The 16,044-nt window shown below is 41.9% G+C and overlaps 2 protein-coding genes across 2 annotated transcripts in view; one reads left to right on the forward strand and one right to left on the reverse strand.

Annotated features, from left to right (window-relative positions):
• hacd3 (3-hydroxyacyl-CoA dehydratase 3) overlaps positions 1-1,249 on the reverse strand; it is a 15,688-nt gene extending 14,439 nt beyond the window's left edge. Inside the window, exons 1-2 of the mRNA XM_063197379.1 lie at positions 1,075-1,249; positions 1-39 (exon numbers count right to left, since the gene is read on the reverse strand). The exon at positions 1-39 is cut by the window's left edge and continues 4 nt beyond it. Coding sequence (XP_063053449.1) covers positions 1-39; positions 1,075-1,158 — 123 coding nt within the window. The 5' untranslated portion in view covers positions 1,159-1,249. The remainder of the gene's footprint in view (positions 40-1,074) is intronic.
• Positions 1,250-1,593: 344 nt separating this feature from the next.
• ppcdc (phosphopantothenoylcysteine decarboxylase) lies at positions 1,594-13,107 on the forward strand. Its single transcript, XM_063197380.1, has 5 exons — positions 1,594-1,924; positions 6,089-6,184; positions 7,116-7,244; positions 12,042-12,210; positions 12,652-13,107. Exons 1-5 carry the CDS (start codon positions 1,772-1,774, stop codon positions 12,729-12,731), a joined length of 627 nt encoding a protein of 208 aa, XP_063053450.1. The 5' UTR covers positions 1,594-1,771; the 3' UTR covers positions 12,732-13,107.
• Positions 13,108-16,044: the final 2,937 nt, after the last annotated feature.

Genomic DNA, 16,044 nt, shown 5'->3' on the forward strand with positions numbered 1-16,044 from the left:
GAATGTGAGCGTGTTGTCTTCAACCAAGATGAGGAGATCCTGCAATGACCAGTTTTGAATTAAATGAAACAGTTTTGAGAAGGCAACACACCCCTCCTTTTTCCTTCTCGCTTTATGTGTGTGTGTGTGTGTGTGTGTGTGTGTGTGTGTGTGTGTGTGTGTGTGTGTGTGTGTGTGTGTGTGTGCGTGTGCGTGTGCGTGTGCGTGTGCGTGTGTGTGTGTGTGTGTGTGAAGGGGAAGAATATGATTAGGACTGTCTCTTGACATACTTTGATTGACACTTTTTTATTCCAGAATGCAACGTCCCCTTCCGTTGATGAAGACAGACAACAGCAGCTTAGCAGTCCCTTAGCAGCATGTTGTAGCTAAGGGACAAGTTCTTAACGAACAATCCCAGTTTAGAACAACTCTAAACAAACACCCCCCTTCACTCCGAAAGGGATTAGCTGTGGTGCTACTGGGTAGAGTACACACATGATGCATCCCATAACGGGCTGACCTGCACAACAGCTACAGTAAGAAACTGGGAATAGTATCAAGGCAATAGTCTTCGTTTACGAGTGAACACATAAATAATGCATCAGCTTCCCAGTGTAACGTGACCCAACAGCATCTGTGATCCAGGAGGAAAGTCAGATCTTCATTGAGAAAGCCACTTACTCGTATTCACCCCAGTGCGTGGTGCGTGGGCTCTGGTTGCAACATTTAAATAGGTTTTGATGTTTCACACAAACTACAAACCAGCCTACCTACGAATGTCATACATTGGCAGATTTTTTTAGTATGGCTGATCCTAATTATTAGCTTTTCTGTTCAAGGGGGGGTTCCGATCCCTTTACACCCCCACAGCTCGCACAAAGCTACATCACACCACCACCACAGTTCAGTCTAAGACAAGTAACACCTATGCAGCTAACACCATCAAAGAGCTATTGATAACCACGAGTTCAAATACTACGTGAAGTTGTCAAGCTTGTCCTGATGCAATGTGATCAGAGTCCAACTGCCCATCAGTCATTTCAGCAATACATTTGACAGGTCCTTTCCAACCTTAGCTACGATATCAGTACATACCCGAGCATCGCTCAACTCCACTCGCAAGAATATTTCTTCATGTCGCTGAGCCCAGTACACATGAGGCGTGAGGGTCTGCATCATCACAGACAAATAAAGAATTAATAACGTTTTCAATTTATCTCAGGTTTGAATGAAGTCCTGCAGGCATAGCTCGACGGCATGCGGAAGCGGCTGTCCCAGTACCCTTTCTCTCATTTGCCCAGAATATTCGGCGAAACAACGTGCGCGCTCTCCTGTCATGGCACGGTCTACGTGCTCGTTCACGCGCAAGAGTTTTTGTTTGGAAGCATTTGTCCCTTGTTTTGCAGGTTGATTGTGTGGCCTTTACGACGTGGTGTTTAATGTTTATTAATGTTTCGCAGCCATTTGCTGAGGGATATGTTTCAAATCGATTACTGATGAGTTTTCTCTTAAATTAATGCATGGCGACCCCTGTTGCACTAGAGGCGCTGTGGTCGTTTTTAGCAGCCTAGTCTTCTACTCTGACAAGACAGAAGAAGTCATGTTTACGGAAGTTAAAACTCAAGCCGCACATGACTGCCAGATTGGACAGTTGAGTGAAAGTTGTTCATATGCCCTTTAATTCCAGCCAATCTGCATTGTATGCGCCTGGGTTATGCAACTATAACATATACCAGTTTTAGTCGAGCTTAATGGTGACGGGTGACCAGGAACTGGGCACATAACATAAAGAATGCAGACTGATGGAGCTGAAGTAGATTGCCCGAAGAAGAACGACTTGTTAGATTCGAGTGATTCTACGTTTCATGTTCTCGTGTGTGTTACTGGCAGTGTCGCGGCTTTGAAGTTACCCCTGCTGGTGTGCCAGCTTCTCCAAATTCCGGGGGTGAGTAGAAAAAGCTCCCTCTTACATCGACAGTCCAGTCCCTAGCTGTATTAACTCACTGTAGCATACAGCTGCGAACAGAGAACCACTTACCTCTATACATAGACGTCATTACAGAGAACAAATCAAGCTGGTGATGATACGCTGTTGGCTCAAACTAGCTGTCCTGATAGATGAGACTCTGCAGCCACTGTCAATGTAGAATGTTGTCATGTGGGACTCACTCTCCATCAATCCATCCGTCAAGTGACATTCAAATGCATGGGATTAATGTATCCGCCAGATGGCGACGTTTGTCATGTTTTACCAGATTATTGCTTGTCAGTGTGCCAGACTGATAGCAGTTTGACAGGAAATTTATTAATATTGTGATAATAATTAAATTAATTAAGTGAAACGTATATAAATATGGCCACGTTCAAAAAGCACCTAAAATCACATTTATTCACTGAGGCATATGGTCCTTAACCACACTGCCCCCAGCCTCACTTTTACCCCCTCCTCTCTTCTCCCCTCTATTTCCCTGCCCTATCTCCTTTTGTAAAGCGACCTTGGGTTACTTGAAAGGCGGTGGTAGTTAACAGTACAGATAGGAAAATATTGTCATCGTACCCCAATTCACAAGTTACAGTGTATGGAACTGTCTAATCATCCTGAGACAGCTGCTTCCTGAAACACAATGATTACAAATGGTGCTGATGTAGATGTATCGTTTTATCTCTTTAGAACAGTTATGCTATTGTGAAGTAATATGTTGTAATGTTTGACACAATGTCATTCTACTTATCAGATTCATGTGTGCCTAGATAATTTTGTGTAATCGTTCTTCATGAACCTGATGACATTCCATGTGTCAACATGTGTTTTCGAGCCATTTTCAATTGTTATCTTTGTCAACCTTCAACCTTCCTTGACGTTTAAGGCCGTAACACACTTAAAGGAGGAAACATATTCCAATTCCTGAAAAAATGGGTGGAAAAATTGGAAAAAAATAGAAAAAAATGGGGATGTCAGTGGTCCGTGGAATTTCGCCTAATTTTTGCCATTTTTGGGAAAATGTGTCCTGCGGTGTGACATCATTGGTGTGACATTTCTGTAAGATACAATAAAATGATTAATATTCTGCACAAACATATCCCCTTCTGCTATTGTTCCTCTAACCCCCACCCCACACACACACTACTACCCACCCTCACCCCCACCCACACACGCCTATGCATCGTACAGGCAGACAACTGTGATTTCACTGCATGGTTTCACTGTATTACTTGTAATAATTGTGTGATTGTGACAAATAAATCTCCTGGTATCCTTATATCCTTGCATGATGCATGAAAAATAAGTAAGGATTGAATAACACAATGCCTAAGCATGTCACACCACAGGACATGAAGTCACGCAACAGGAAAGTCACTACATTGTGGCCATTTTAATCCTTTTGTATTCGTGACTGACCTCCGAGCTCATGCTAACTATATAACTATACTAGATAACTAGATAACTATATTAAGAGGTTAATAGTCACCTTAAACTTCCACACCACTCTCCAATAACTGAGGTATAACTGGTTAGGAGCCTGTATCTGTATCCCTTGCAGTTGGCCTTGCAGCTGCCCGTCCACAAACCTGACTTACATCCCACCCCGCAGGACGCAATTTGTGTTACGAAATTTAACTTGTAGTTAATATTACTGTATTGAGTTTTTTCACATTCATATTTTTTAATATAAGGTTAATATTTATGCAATCATGCCAAATGCTTTATAAATGATTCAAAATGTTGTTGGTTTATTTTATAGCTGTATATATTCCAGGTTGTATTAATGTTACAGTCACACCACAGGACATTTGACATGTAAACCTTTCCATAAATCTGAACAGAAATGTTTCTTCTCATCTAAGACTAATATGAAACATGATGTACCACATCTTCTTTCATTTACATTTGTTTTCAAGAGGAAAAATATCAATTTTGTAGGTTTTTAACTAATGTTACGTAAAAACAGGGCGTCATGTCAACCAACTTTATGTTCAGAATGTTATTCAATCTTAATCTTAATAATCTCATCATTAAGGCGTTTCCCCTTTTAGTCAACACCATTCAGACAACACAATGAATGCATAGTTTAGCAAACTATAGGTCTATTCAGAATATTTTTTATATTTCTTTTTGTCTGTTGTATGACCATGTACCATGGAAATGAGTAGGCCTAGTATTCCAGGACGATGAGGTCACTCAGAAAGGCATCCAAGCGCACATGGAATGTGCAACACAAGGCGGCAAAATAATGGAAAGGTATTGACATCAATGATGGCCCTGTACGTATGCTTGAGTCAAACTGTAGAAATTCCTGGAATGTGAACAACAGGCAGTAGAAATGAATGGATGAACGGGTCAGGGGCTTTGAGGAGCCCGTCTGCCTGTTTTTGCAGTTCAGTGGAGGTGTGTGGGTCTATTTGGTCAAGACCTCTTACTGATACGAGCAGCGAGATTGATGCAACAGACACATTGAGGAGGCCTCCTGGGGTTTATGATCGCTTTATTGGCACCCCTCACAACACACACACACACACACACACACACACACACACACACACACACGCACACGCACACGCACACACGCGCACACACTCACACACTCACACACACTATTTGTTTTACTTCCCTTTGGCTCACCAAATTCCAAATGGGTCCACCACATTGTCACAATAGATACCACCCTGAAGCAGCATTGTGAAAAAGCAAGAGTCTACTTGACGTCGAGCCTCCTTAAATCTCGTTTTTGTGTGTGTGACGTTTTGCATTCATTTACACAATTTTAATATGATTGGGATACACACACACACACACACGCACACGCACGCACACACACACACACGTCTGTGTACGTGTGTTGGCCCATACAGTGTAGAGGCAGGAGTTGCTTTCTCTCACTGCAAACGTTGAGATGAGCAGCCAGGCGCGAGCAGACAGTCGGGCTCGTTGGTGAAGACTGACGCCAGGATAGGCAAATTCACCTATGTGATGGGATTGGGAATCACCATTTTTTCCCTTTCTCTGCAGTACCTCCACATGGCTTTCAAAGACTTTATGAGAGAGAGAGAGAGAGAGAGAGAGAGAGAGACAGAGACAGAGACACAGAGAGATGAAAGCAGGTTGGGACATTTTTTGTGAGGGTTAAACGCCGATCCTACTCAGAGCCGTCCTTGTGTACCCACAGTAGGTGTTCTGTTTACCTACTGTTGAAAATAAATAAACAATTTGTTTCCTGGTATTTTACACAAACCAGTGTGTGTGTGTGTGTGTGTGTGTGTGTGTGTGTGTGTGTGTGTGTGTGTGTGTGTGTGTGTGTGTGTGTGTGTGTGTGTCTGTTCTTTTCACTTGAGTCTAGGGATGCAAACGATTAATCGATTAATCGAGCAATGCGTTCGATTAAAAACCATAAATCGCAATTAATCGGTAATTCAACTGACAAAGAGACCAAGGTTAAATGAGCATGTGAAGAGTGTGTGTGAAAAGGGGTGTGAATAGTGGGAATATTTAAATCACCTTTGGATTAAAGAATTGAAATAGAATTCATTTAAATGTAGTATTTTATCTCACTATTTAATTTCAATTTTTAGATTTTGCAGTTTTCTTTTTCGAGAAACATTGAGATTTCGGGGGGAAAACGCCGCTTATCAATTAATCGTAAGTCGATCGATAAGGCAATCAACTAATGATTAATGAATTAATCGATTATAATTTGCATCCCTACTTGAGTCATGTCTGAGCAAGTTCGCAACTTGCTAAGTGTACGACTGTTAATTTGAACTGTGGATAAAGTTAAGACAAGCCTTCCTTAGTATTGACAAGCCTTCCTTGAATAACTGTGCGCCATACCACTGTACTGTATACCATGCCCCAGTTGCTGTTTCATGGTTACTATTTGGGTCAGTGAGAAATTAAGAGTCTGCACAATGTTGAAATATTTGGTTCATAGTTTTGCTGTGATGCCACATCAACATTTTTTTTAAACTATTAAACATTCTGTGGAAATTGACATAAATTAAACTTGATTGACAATATGCATTCAAGTAAGTTGTACTACTAACGAAAGTCATAGGAACACAAAAAAATGGTGTCATTGACCAATTTACTGATTGAATGGTTGTATTTTTGCAGGTGGAGGTGCGGGCGGTTACCACAGAACATGCCTCTCATTTCTTCGACATTGCTGAGATACCAGTTCGAGTCTACACTGATAAAGATGAGTGGGAGGTACAGTGCAAAAACAGAGATGCGCAAAGACAACACACACACACACACACACACACACACACACACACACACACACACACACACACACACACACACACACACACACACACACACACACACTATTTGATTTACTTCCCTTTGGCTCAAATGACCAAATATGTCAATGTGCCTTTCATATTAAAAAAAAATGCACAAGTCAATCAGCGAATGAATGAATGAATGAATGAATGAATGAATGAATGAATGAATTACATAGTAATAAAGGCAGTAATAAGCTGAACTGTTAACTAGGGCTGCATTACTGCACAATGAGTGATTAGTGGATATCAAAAGTGAACACTACTACACTAATTCTTTGGAAGGGGATGTATGATGATATCACTAAATAAACATATCACCTCACCCTGTGTGAGGTGTAATCTGTGATGATCTACTTCTCCAGTGGTTGCTATTCGCTAAGAGACCTTTGCCCTGCCCTACTGATGTGCTTTGGATGTTATTGAGCCTTCTTGGTTAGTTACCTGTTTACAGTCACACTAATGCCAGTGTGATTCACATTAGGCGGGGTGCCCAAGCCTCATGGTGTAGGAGCTGTGTTGATTATCTAATGAGTTACTATGCCTGCTCACCCACTTGAGTCTTGGGCCTGCCTCCACTTAGCCTGATTTTCATCGACTTTCAGATCTCATAATACGAACCGTAATTGTCATAGTGCTCATTGCAAAGTCTTAACTACCATAGATAGTACTGCATTACTACAACATTACCTTACAATGTTGCCTTATGGTTTGGTAACAGGTTGCATTATAGTTTGGTAACAGGGCATTCAAAACACATATCAAGAAACTCAATGCGCGTGTGCGTGTGCGTGTATGTGTGTGTGTGCGTGTGCGTGTGCGTGTGTGCATGCGTGTGTGCGTGTGTGTTGTAGATGTGGAAGAAGCGCTCGGACCCCGTGCTGCACATTGAGCTGCGGCGCTGGGCTCACCTGATGCTGATCGCCCCTCTGGATGCCAACACCTTGGGCAAGATCGCCAGTGGCATCTGCGACAACCTCCTGGTAAGTGCGTGTGCGTGTATCTATCTGTGTCCGAATGATTGTTGAAAATGGCCGTTGTGTCCTGTGTGTGTGTGTGTGTGTGTGTGTGTGTGTGTGTGTGTGTGTGTGTGTGTGTGTGTGTGTGTGTGTGTGTGTGTGAAGGAACTCTTCTGCACATGTATGTTGAAAGTCAACAGAGGTGACGTCATGCAGGATAAAGGTTGCATTAGTGTGAATCTGTTCCCAGCTTGGACAGTCAGGATTTACTGGAGCTTATATACCCCATTGACTTTGCATCACCTACCAGTTCATTATTACTGGTTCATTGTATTCAATGTTCTCATTCTAACCAACTGAACAAAGAGATCTCAAACCCTTCCTTTAAGCTATGCAAATGGTATGCAAACGTACACATACCTAGAAGGGGGAACGCTTGAGGGCATAACTGTTTCCGACCGAACTGGCTTCTCACATGGCTCACTTTCCACTGATGTCACTTTCCAAAGAAAGAGATATTACTTGCCAGGGAGTTTTGCAGCCAGCCAGGCCACGCCCTCCTAGTGAGGCAACACCTTTAGCGTTGCTTCTAGTCAGGCAAGGAGCAATATAAAGATGAGCTCTGCAGAAATCGGAAACTCCACCCACTTTGTCGGGAAGCAATCAACTTTGAGCAGCTCCAACGGCCCTGGGTAGAGGTGTGTTCAAAGCAGTGACATGGTTTAAGCGGAGACGTTCTATTGCGACTAAGAAAATGTTCGGTTTAAACTTCGACACAGCCTTTTCTGGCCTCGACCAGTAACAAACCTGAGGGCGGCGGGTCAACCAGGCCGTTTGGGAAACGTTATTCGTTATCTTGTTGGTCAGACCAACATCTCGGTACGACATTTGAAAGTCAATGATAATAAGGCAGTTTTGCAGCAGGACAACATTAACATTGTCATGTCAACTAACGTGTCAGTTTCAAAAGTAGCAAAACTTGTCTTTGGAAGTTTTTTTGTCTTGATACAGCCTTTACAGTATGTATTTCTCACTAACGATAGTGTAGATTATGAAAAAAAGACATTCAGGTCAACTTTCAGAAAAAGGTCAACCCTGACTGACGATGTATTTTAGAACATCACACGTTACAAAGCGTGAAAACAAGTTTCCTGAGAAGATGTGACCTCTACAAATACTAGGAAGTTAAAGAGAAGCTTCACAAATGTCAGCACATGCTTTGTGTATAAAGTGATGACTTGCTGTTGGGCAGATGCACACAAAATCGTGACATGTGATGTCTGTCGCTGACATATGATGTCTGTAGAGGGAAAGGAGACAAAACAACACTCCTTGTTTCTGGTACATTATTTACCATCAGTAAAGTGCAAGCAACTAGGGCTGTGACATTATTGAATCGAATAGGGATTCATCTTGATACGCAGTCACTATACTGTATCGCGATGCAAGGGCGCAGTATCGTGATGTGTCCTTTCAAACTTCTGTTACCCTTTAGCCCAGAAAACAACCACATGATATGATGTGATACTGTAGTGCTCCCAAACTTCAATCATCATCATTATTATTTTGAAACTTTATTATTAGCCTTTTGCAACCTATTGTACGTATAAATTATCATAGTTTTTTATTTATATTTTTATTGTATGATCTTGGAAAAGGTGAAAAAGAAAATGAATGCAGTAAATATCGCAATAATACATGTATCGCATCGTGGCATGTGTATTGTGATGTGCATTGAATCGTGAACCTCTTGCCAATACCCTCCCCTACAATCAACTAGGAGTGCTGTCCTGTCTCCTTTATTTTGAATATTGCTGAGGAAACGAGCACCCAGTTGCTCTTTACTTTTGTTGAGTTGATAGTGTTCTAAAGCTTATTTTGATGCCTGTAGAGGTATCTGGGTCACTGGTTTGTGGTCTGCAAAGGGTGGCACATGATGGAGAGTGTGAAGTAAAAAATATTTATAACTGCAAGAGACAACTCCGGTGTGAGCACTGCATTCTATTCACAATGCCAGAGAGTGTTGTAGGGAGCCCCTCATGTCAACCACGTTAACCAACTGAAGTCACACAGGGGATACATCCTTTTATACAGCCTGCTTTTCTACCACCACACAGAGGGGCGAGGTTCCAGGTTTCCTTAGTGTTTGTTTACCAGCATGGGTCATTGAGTAGGTCAGTGAGACAAAATTAAAGGGACACTGCTGCGTTCCTCCAATACCAACCGTTTAGCCTTGCCCTCTACTCACACAAGGCAATCCCAGTGTAAACGGTTTTCTATCATTGTCCCTCAATGGTGGAATAAGCTACCAGTTGCTACAAGAGCAGGGTCATCCCTCTCAACCTTCAAGAAACTAGTGAAAACTCATCTCTTCCGAGAGAGCTTCCCTGCATAACGTAACTAGCTGTACTAACATCTGGTCTTTACATAAGGTTTTGGAATGTTTTGAGAATGTTTTGATTAACCCCCAGCTCAAGCTATTTACGATTCCCAGGACCGGATTAATGCACAGGCTAGATATGGCTGCAGCTTAGGTGCCCCCACCTGTCAGAGGTCAAAAGCCAAAAGCCAAAAGTCAAAAATGGCAGGATTGTGACAAGATGCGATATTGAATAATTCAGCTGTTGTGTTGAGTACACTTTTAAATCCTGTCAATACTCTTCTCCACAGACATGTTACTTCATAGCTCCTAATTATGACGCTGTGTAATTTTGTAATGAAATTTGCCTTCTGAAGGGGCCTCACAGCAACCTGTAGCCTAGGGCCCCCAGGTCACCTTAATCAGGCTTTGACGATCCCCCGCTAAATCTTTGGGTCTTTCTTCTGTTGGTTAGTTTCTCCTATTTCACTCCAATGTTGATATTGCTGTACAATATGTATCTAGAAGTTTAACAAAGATTGAGAAAACTACAATCCTCTAATGTTATACTAAAATGAGTTCTCCAAGTATTAGTTTATTGCTTGATTGTTTGTCATTGTTAGTTAGGCAAGCAAAATAAGAGTCTATGACTATACATGTGTATGACTATTACTATGTGTATGACTATGACTATGTGTTGTATGATAGTGTATTTCTCTGCGTTTTGTTTATCCTATGTAAGTGAGTCAGGTGCTGAAAGGCGTTTATTGTATAGTCTCTGTCATATCTCATGTCTGTTTACATGTTGAACAAGCAAAATTATCAGTGTAATCATGTAATTTGTCACTTTACAGAACATATAAGCTTACTGTTGGGTGTTTGCCTTAATGCAAATGTGTCATATGAGTGCAAAGTAAGCGATGAAAAGTAAACTAAAGCTGTGTGTGTAGGTGTCACATGATGCTGCTGGATTGTAGACATCTGTTGTGTAAACAAATATACATACACAGTGGAATACTGCTGTGTTAAATGTTGTTAAATATTGTAGACATGTGTAGTGTAAGTATGTGACCTGCTTTGGTCCCTGTTCTTAGTACAGTATAGAATATTATGCTGTGTAGCCCCCTAGTGCACGCCGTTCCACCAGGGAAATGCTGTAATAGTCGTGTAAAAGACTTCACTTGCATGGCACTACACCACTATCACATTACACAGAGCCTACTGCCTACAGCAGGGTTGTCAAACTGAAATTGACGGAGGGCCACGAAGTCAGGGGCCGAACTCAATATTTATTTATTTCAACATTTACTAAAAGTGTGTGTGTGTGCATGCACTTAATACTCATAGTTAAATTCCACACATACTCTTTCCCATCATACATGGTAGTTGACATGTGTCTGCAAATGAGTGTGAGCTAGCCTGTTTCATTAGCCTGGGCCCACTCGTATTCCTGACACACCACATTTCATGTTCAAGTCTTATTACGCTATACATTAATGGTGTATGTGGGCCAACTATAATACACATTTGAAATGATCTCGCGGGCCGAATAAAATGACTTTAGCTGCCAGATATGTCCCCCGGGCCTGAGTTTGACACAGGGGACCTGTGTCGTCCCCTGCTCTGCTGTTCAGCAATGTAATATATTGTAGGCTAATGTAATAGTGTATCATGTTTATTTGTATTGCAGACGTACGTACTGTATGAAGTGTAAGTGTGGGACCTGAGGCAGCCCCTGCTCTGCCCATCCACGTAATATAATGTAGACTGATGTAATATAATTCAAGTGTAAAGAAATCCTGTGCACTGTCCATTCCGCCAACAAACTTTAATACAAAGTTTGGGTCTTCCGACCTTCTTCAGGTAAAGTTGCTACCTGAAGAAGGTCGGATGACCGAAATGCTGTTTTAAAGTTTGTTGGTTTTGTTTACATTTTAAAAAATCTTGTATGAGCTGTATGAGCAATGTCTACGTCCATACTGTCTATGTCCATGTATGAGTACTGTCTATGTCTATACTGTCTATGTCCTTACCTAGATTAGTCTATGTCTGCATGGGAGAGCAAGAAACGCAATTTCAAATTCTTTGTATGACCAGTGCATGTAAAGAAATTGACAATAAACTTGACTTGACTTGACTTGACTTGACTTGATCTTAACATAGGCCTACTCCAAACATTTTTCCCAAACTTATCACTGTTTGCTAGTTGTCTGCTGATGTTGCATGACCTTTTGGATGTTATTGGGAATAAATCAAGATTTTTTTTTATATAACAATATAAACAAACACCTGCCCCCATTACAATGACCAGGATCTCGGAAAAGGCTTAAGAAGAGAAAAAAAAATCTCAGGTACTGACAAGTCCAGGGTAGTGTGAGCATTACAGCTGCATGTTGAAATTGCCTGAACTTATCCTTTAAAATAATATTCTGTATATAATGTGTGTATTGTGTGTGTTGCAGACGTGTGTGGTGCGGGCGTGGGACCTGCGACGGCCCCTGCTCTTCTGTCCAGCGATGAACACGGCCATGTGGAGCCACCCCATCACCACGCGCCAGATCAGCACGCTCACAGAGTTCGGATACGTGGAGATCCCCTGCATCGCCAAAAAGCTGGTGTGCGGAGACGAAGGTCTGTGTACTCTGTGTGTGTGTGTGTGTGTGTGTGTGTGTGTGTGTGTGTGTGTGTGTGTGTGTGTGTGTGTGTGTGTGTGTGTGTGTGTGTGTGTGTGTGTGTGTGTGTGTGTGTGTGTGTGTTTAAAAATGGCAATGCCAGCTTGAATTTGTATATTGTTTGATGTGTTTTTTTAAATTCCAATCATATTGAAATTATGCAAATGTATGCAAAACGTCACACACAAAAGTGTTTTTAGGAGGCTCAACGTCAAGTAGACTCTTGCTTTTTAACAAAAATCTATTGTGACAATGTGGTGGACCCATTTGGAATTTGGCACAGCCAGTTTCTTAAGTGTGTGTGTGTGTGTGTGTGTGTGTGTGTGTGTGTGTGTGTGTGTGTGTGTGTGTGTGTGTGTGTGTGTGTGTGTGTGTGTGTGTGTGTGTGTTCCTATCACAGGTAAGGGAGCCATGGCAGAGGTCAGCACCATCGTGGAAACTGTCAAGCAATATATTCCCAGCACCAGCCCCAACACATAGCACCTACTCACACACCGCATGCAATGACTTGCTGTGTATATTTGCTTTCAATGACTGCTGACATTTTCGTGTGTGTGTGTGTGTGTGTGTGTGTGTGTGTGTGTGTGTGTGTGTGTGTGTGTGTGTGTGTGTGTGTGTGTGTGTGTGTGTGTGTGTGTGTGTGTGTGTGTGTGTGTGTGTGTGTGTGTGGTGTTCAACCACAGTGTAAATGCTATTTGTTTAACAAAACACTGCCCCATATATAAATGAGCCTGGCCTCTGTATGCTTTGACCATGTAATTGCATTGCTCTGGCAGTGTGTGTCGGTGTCATTGATGAAGTGTCTTTGAAGAGAAGCTGCTATTCCAAATAAATTCTTGACTGGACTTTTTAAAAACAGTGCTCACCTGATTGTTTGAGTTCATTGTTGATTCCCGAAACGTCGTTTTTGAGTATATTCAGCGTTTTGACTAAGCCCTGAGGAAAACCTTACATGGTCAAACACGTTGGCTTTTTAATCATGATATAGCCAAGAAGTTAACAAATACTTTTTAATTCTCTGTTGAAGTAAAACATTTCAATGTCTGTAACCAAAGGAGGGTGAAATAAATTCAGGAAGACTTGCAGAGGGTGATCATAAACAAAATGACCTGGAAGGTAAACAAAAATAACCCAACACCCTCATGGAAATCACAGATGTTTTAGGTATTACTGTGACAAATCCTCCCACTGACCCATGAGGAGAAACAAACAACAAAAGGTCTCCCTCCATGTCCCTGTGGGAGGAGACAACCTGTATTTAGGGGGAGCTGTTCTGTGACATGTCAGGGTTGTGTTGGTGGGAATACTGTATGTATTTTAACAACATTCATGTATTTTAACATCTCTCCGGTTGCTGTTAATTAAAATCTGTAGTGCTTACTGCAGTGCTTGCTTGTCACTGGTAGAAAAACAGTTCTTACTATTTGGTGTTGCCTGATTTTACCTTTTTTGTTCAATTGGACTGATCCCCTTCCTCTAAGAGCACCCAGCCCATTTGTGATGATAATGATACCTTCACCTACCAGCCATCTTTTTGTAAAAACTGTTTTGAGCATTTTGAGCATGTAGAAGAGGATCACTAATGCTTGACAAAGTCACCACTTTATGTCCAGACACATACCCAAAACGATGAATCTTTGAAAAGGGACAATTGCTTCAGCAGGCCAAAAGCTTCCCTTTACGTTTCATCATCTTTCTCTTATCTCAACATGACCTCCAACGAGGAAGTGACTGGCAATTTTATGAGTCCCTTGGCCAATTTATTAAATGTCAACACATACCGTACATTCACACCCTATATATAGGCTACCTACTACATGGATTGATGGTAAGCTGTTTAAAACAATACAAACACCACAAGTAAAATTGAAAATGTATTTGGTAAATTTTGCTTTTTTTGTCTTTTGTTTACCAATTCAAACTTAATAGATTTTACTGTATAATAGATGGATGAAGGGTGTCATTCTCAGTTTTCTCATAGCCTTTTAGTGCAGATGGGGTCGCCGGCGGGCCTATTCACTATTTGCTGAAAATACTTAACTTAACTACATCATAACAACATTGTTATGACACTACAGAGCCTTAAGTAACAGATTAAGACATTGCCATTACAATTTTGGTGACAGTAAGGTTATAACATAGGCTCTGCGCTAAGGGGTTAATAAAGTTTGATGAGCATGATGATGCTAATGTAATGCTAATGATGAGGGTCAAGGTGGAGAAGAAGATGATTGTGAGGGTCAAGGTGGAGAAGGAGATGAAGAAGATGATTGTGAGGCCGGGTCAAGGTGGAGAAGGAGATGATTGTGAGTGTCATGGTGGAGAAGGAGATGATTGTGAGTGTCATGGTGGAGAAGGAGATGATTGTGAGTGTCATGGTGGAGAAGGAGATGATTGTGAGTGTCATGGTGGGATGTGCAACATTTGTGACTCAGCAGGAAGAGGCTGGAGAGCTACTTCCTCAAACAGCAGATAAGAGCGTGTGTGTGTGACCCGCTTTCACATGGGAGTATCTTACACATAAATATTTAAGGTGGGAAACTAGATAAAGGCAGATTATTAACCACTTAGCACAGAGCCTCTGTTATAACATTTTCACCAAATACATGAACAAGTCTTAATCGATTACTTAAAACTCTCAACAATGTCATAGCAATGTTGATGAATTATGTAGTTGAGTGTTTTCAGCAAAGAGTGAATAGGCCCATCGACGGGCCATCTGCAGTAAGAAGTGAAAGTTAAGTGCGTATTTTCAGCTTTTTTCCCCTTCAATGAATAGTTAAGCCACAAGGTCAGTTGGCTGGTTGAAGCGTGGCTTGTGGTTAACTGTGGTTAGCTGATGAAGCATGGCTGTCTGCTTTCGCTATAATCCAACCCAGCCTTGTGCTTCCTCTATATTCAGTACCTTAACTGCTTACAGGTTTTTGGCTTGTTAAACATCTCTATCTTGTTGCTATTGGTCTCTGGGGCAATTGAAACTGGTCACATGTTGTTCAATTCCTCTCTAATCACCATTCTAATCACCTCTTATAACACATGTCCATGCTCGCCTGCCTACACTCTGTAAACGTCTGTGACTGAGTCAGTCTGATGCAGATGGACTCGCCGGCCTATTCACTATTTGCTGAAAATACTTCATCATAACAACATTGTTATGACACTACAGAGAGCCGTAGCCTCTTACTGCAGCAGGGGTCGCCGGCGACCCTATTCACTTGCTGAACATGCTTAACTACATCATAACAACATTACTGTGACATTACAGAGAGCCATAGTGCTGCGCTACATCGATCCCATTGACAGCTCAATCCCATTTCATTAGTTCACTCTCTGAAATTTGGATTAACCCCTTAGCGCAGCACTATGGCTCTCTGTAATGTCACAGCAATGTTGTTATGATGTAGTTAAGCATGTTCAGCAAGTGAATAGGGTCGCCGGCGACCCCTGCTGCAGTAAGAGGCTACGCATGTATGCATACATCTTCGTTCTCGCCGGAGAATGGACTTCTCGTGATCGTGCCGCTCTCGCAGGAGAGTGGCTGTCCACGTGGTGGACTGATCATCAAAGTGCTTCACGGGGTTCGCAGGGACCACTGCACTCAAGAAGCTGAGAGATTACGTGGCGTATTGGGCAAGATCGCTGGCCATGGTGCTGAAGTACTGCCACAGCCAAGAAACGTCTATGCAGCAAACATTCTCGAGCTCAGGAGTACGGGGCGCCACTGAGAGCTCGGGCAGTAGAGAAAGAAAATTTCTGACTGGAGACAGGTGAGTGGAGAATAAATGCTGGATAG

This window comes from Engraulis encrasicolus, chromosome 4 (assembly GCF_034702125.1).
Source record: "Engraulis encrasicolus isolate BLACKSEA-1 chromosome 4, IST_EnEncr_1.0, whole genome shotgun sequence".
Lineage (NCBI taxonomy): Eukaryota > Metazoa > Chordata > Actinopteri > Clupeiformes > Engraulidae > Engraulis > Engraulis encrasicolus.